This window comes from Hipposideros armiger, unplaced genomic scaffold (assembly GCF_001890085.2).
Source record: "Hipposideros armiger isolate ML-2016 unplaced genomic scaffold, ASM189008v1 scaffold_1056, whole genome shotgun sequence".
Lineage (NCBI taxonomy): Eukaryota > Metazoa > Chordata > Mammalia > Chiroptera > Hipposideridae > Hipposideros > Hipposideros armiger.
The window spans coordinates 396,943-399,442 of NW_017732406.1; the positions used below are offsets into that span (position 1 = coordinate 396,943).

Here is a 2,500-nt window from a genome sequence, read left to right on the forward strand (position 1 = left end):
GTGATAAATGCCAGGAGAACTCTAGTTTTTCTGAAGCAATTCAAATGCTAGTTCTTCATTGTTCAAAGATAATTAGAGGCGGATTAGGGAGCAGTTCTTCCAGAGTGGATTGTTTAGCAGTTTTGTCGACTACCACCAGAGGAAAGTGTAACTCCTTTTCTAGGAATCTAAAAAAATATTGAATATTATTTTAAGAGATGTTAGAGAGATAGAGTTCAGATAAAAAGGTTAGTGTTAATGGTCCCTAGTGGAGGATAAGACCTGTATGCTTAGAGAGCTAGAACTAGGTCTCATCATTTCTAGGATTTACTATTCCAAATTAGAGCTATTTGCTCTCTGATTAGAAATTATTAGGATCACATTTCATTAGCAATGGCCCTAGGAATTCTGAGCAGGTTGCGGGTTGCAGTAAATCCACAAGTAAGCACTGCTCATAAGATTCAAATTTTATTTCACTCATTTAACATTTGAGTTTGCTATGAAAGACACAATATTTTGAGCAAGGCAGGAGTGTGGTCTGAGTTTTTTCCAGTGGGAATAGAAGGTTCTGATTTGTGGCCATTCATGATGGAGGTCATAATTGGTATTCCTATCCTCCAGTGAAACAAAGAAGAAAGAGAATGCTTTGAGGTCTCGGAAACCCAAGTTATTAAAAAATTTATTTTTGTTAATTTGGAAAGCAAAACAAAACTTTTTTTTTCTTTCAGAATTTTTAAAACATGAGAACATAGAACCTACTCAATCTATGGTGGTAAGCAAGAATTCAGAAGGTCTATTTTTCCCTGGAGAGAAACAGCCTGAGGATTCCGAGATCACAGTGTCCTTCAAAGACAAAGAACACTTGGATTTGGGAACCTCTGAGACATTCGTGGACGAGAAAACTAGTTACAGGGAAACAGCTTGGTCCTCACAGGAAACTGAGAAAGAGTACAACACATCAAAAGTCACATCGCCACATTCGGTTGAGACTATTGACTATGAAGTTCCCGAAACTATTGATTATTTACAGGACGGACAGAGATATGAGGAGCCAGATGATTCTTTATATTTAGGAGAAGAGGAATATCTAGAATCGATTGTACACTCTGAAGAGGCAGAAACCACTGTGGAAGAAGAGGATTATAATGACTCCGAGCACCTTGTCTGTGATGGCGAAGAGGACTCTGAGTATGCAGAAACCATGGCGTTCTCTGATGAAGAACCAAGTTATGAGGATTCAGAAACTGGCATGTCATTGGAGGAGGAGGCAGAGAAGGAGAAAAGTATGGAAGGTATGGGAATGCTATGTGATTTTTAGTTAGACGACAACATGTTTTTAGGTTGCCATGACATAATAGGGAGAGAAGATGAGGAAGGGCACCAGAGATCAGCAGAAAAGTTGCTTCTCAGGAATTCCTTGTACCTTTCTAACGTGGAATTTCCTCAAAGGTGGGTGTTGACAGGAAGACCCAGAACCTAGGGAATTCTGGACAGTATAAGCAAAAGTAAATATTGATTGTCAGATTATAGGTTTCTGCAGTCACCTCCATCATACATATAAGAAGTTGCTAGTCACGAATTTTAGGTGTTACTTTCTATTCCTTAGATTAAATCTCTTTACTCGTTTTAGTGTCTTTGTGACCAACTGGTTATGGTGATTATGGGCCTAACTATTGAACTGGACACAGGAGAAGAGTTTGTGGTGAATGGATAAAATCCAAAGTGTTGTTTCTTGGCTCTATCCAGTCCATGTGTTGCCATCTTGGCAAGGGAAGCTATATTAGTATCTTGAATTAGAATATTTCATAATGAAAATTCAAAATATGAGAAATGCTTTATTTGGAGAGATATTGTCTAGGAAAATAAACATCACAAAGTTCTGAGTAGAAAAGGGAAAGATAACTACCATCTCACATTCAGTCCAAACCCGAGGGATTCATAACCCAGTTCTGGGTAGGGAACGAGTAAGTACCTCCTCATCACATCTTGTGCTAGAGCTGCCCTAACAAAGTAGGTACCACCAACTGGGTAGCTTACACCATAAATGACAGGAATGTACTGTCTCACAGTTTGGAGGCTAGAAGTCTGAAATCAAGGTAACTACGGGTTGGTTCCTTCTAAAGGCTGTAAAGAACGTGTTCCTGGCTTTGGTGGTTTGCTGGAAATCTTGGGCATCCTTTGGCTTATGGAAGCATCCCCTCAGTCTGCCTTGATCGTCACATGGTTGCCTCTCGGTGTATGTCTCTATGTCCAAATTTCCCCTTTTCATAAGGGTACCAGGCATATTGGATTGGGGCCCATTCCAATGACCTCATTGTAACTATTAATAATAATGTCTGCAATAACCCTATTTACAAATAACATCACATTGTAAGGTACCTAACTAAGGGTTAGGTTTTCAACATAAGAATTTGAGGGGTACATAATTCAAACCATAACACAATTCTTGCCCCACCCCTATACCTTCCCAATATCTAGTTGCCTTTAGGCCTCATTCTTAAATTTATTTATTTATATATTT

At 39.0% G+C, this 2,500-nt stretch overlaps 1 protein-coding gene across 1 annotated transcript in view; it reads left to right on the top strand.

The window, feature by feature from the left end:
* CARD6 (caspase recruitment domain family member 6) overlaps nucleotides 1-2,500 on the top strand; it is a 17,021-nt gene that overhangs the window by 1,864 nt on the left and 12,657 nt on the right. The window contains exon 2 of the mRNA XM_019631968.1: nucleotides 708-1,271. Within this exon, the coding sequence (XP_019487513.1) occupies nucleotides 708-1,271 (564 nt within the window). The remainder of the gene's footprint in view (nucleotides 1-707; nucleotides 1,272-2,500) is intronic.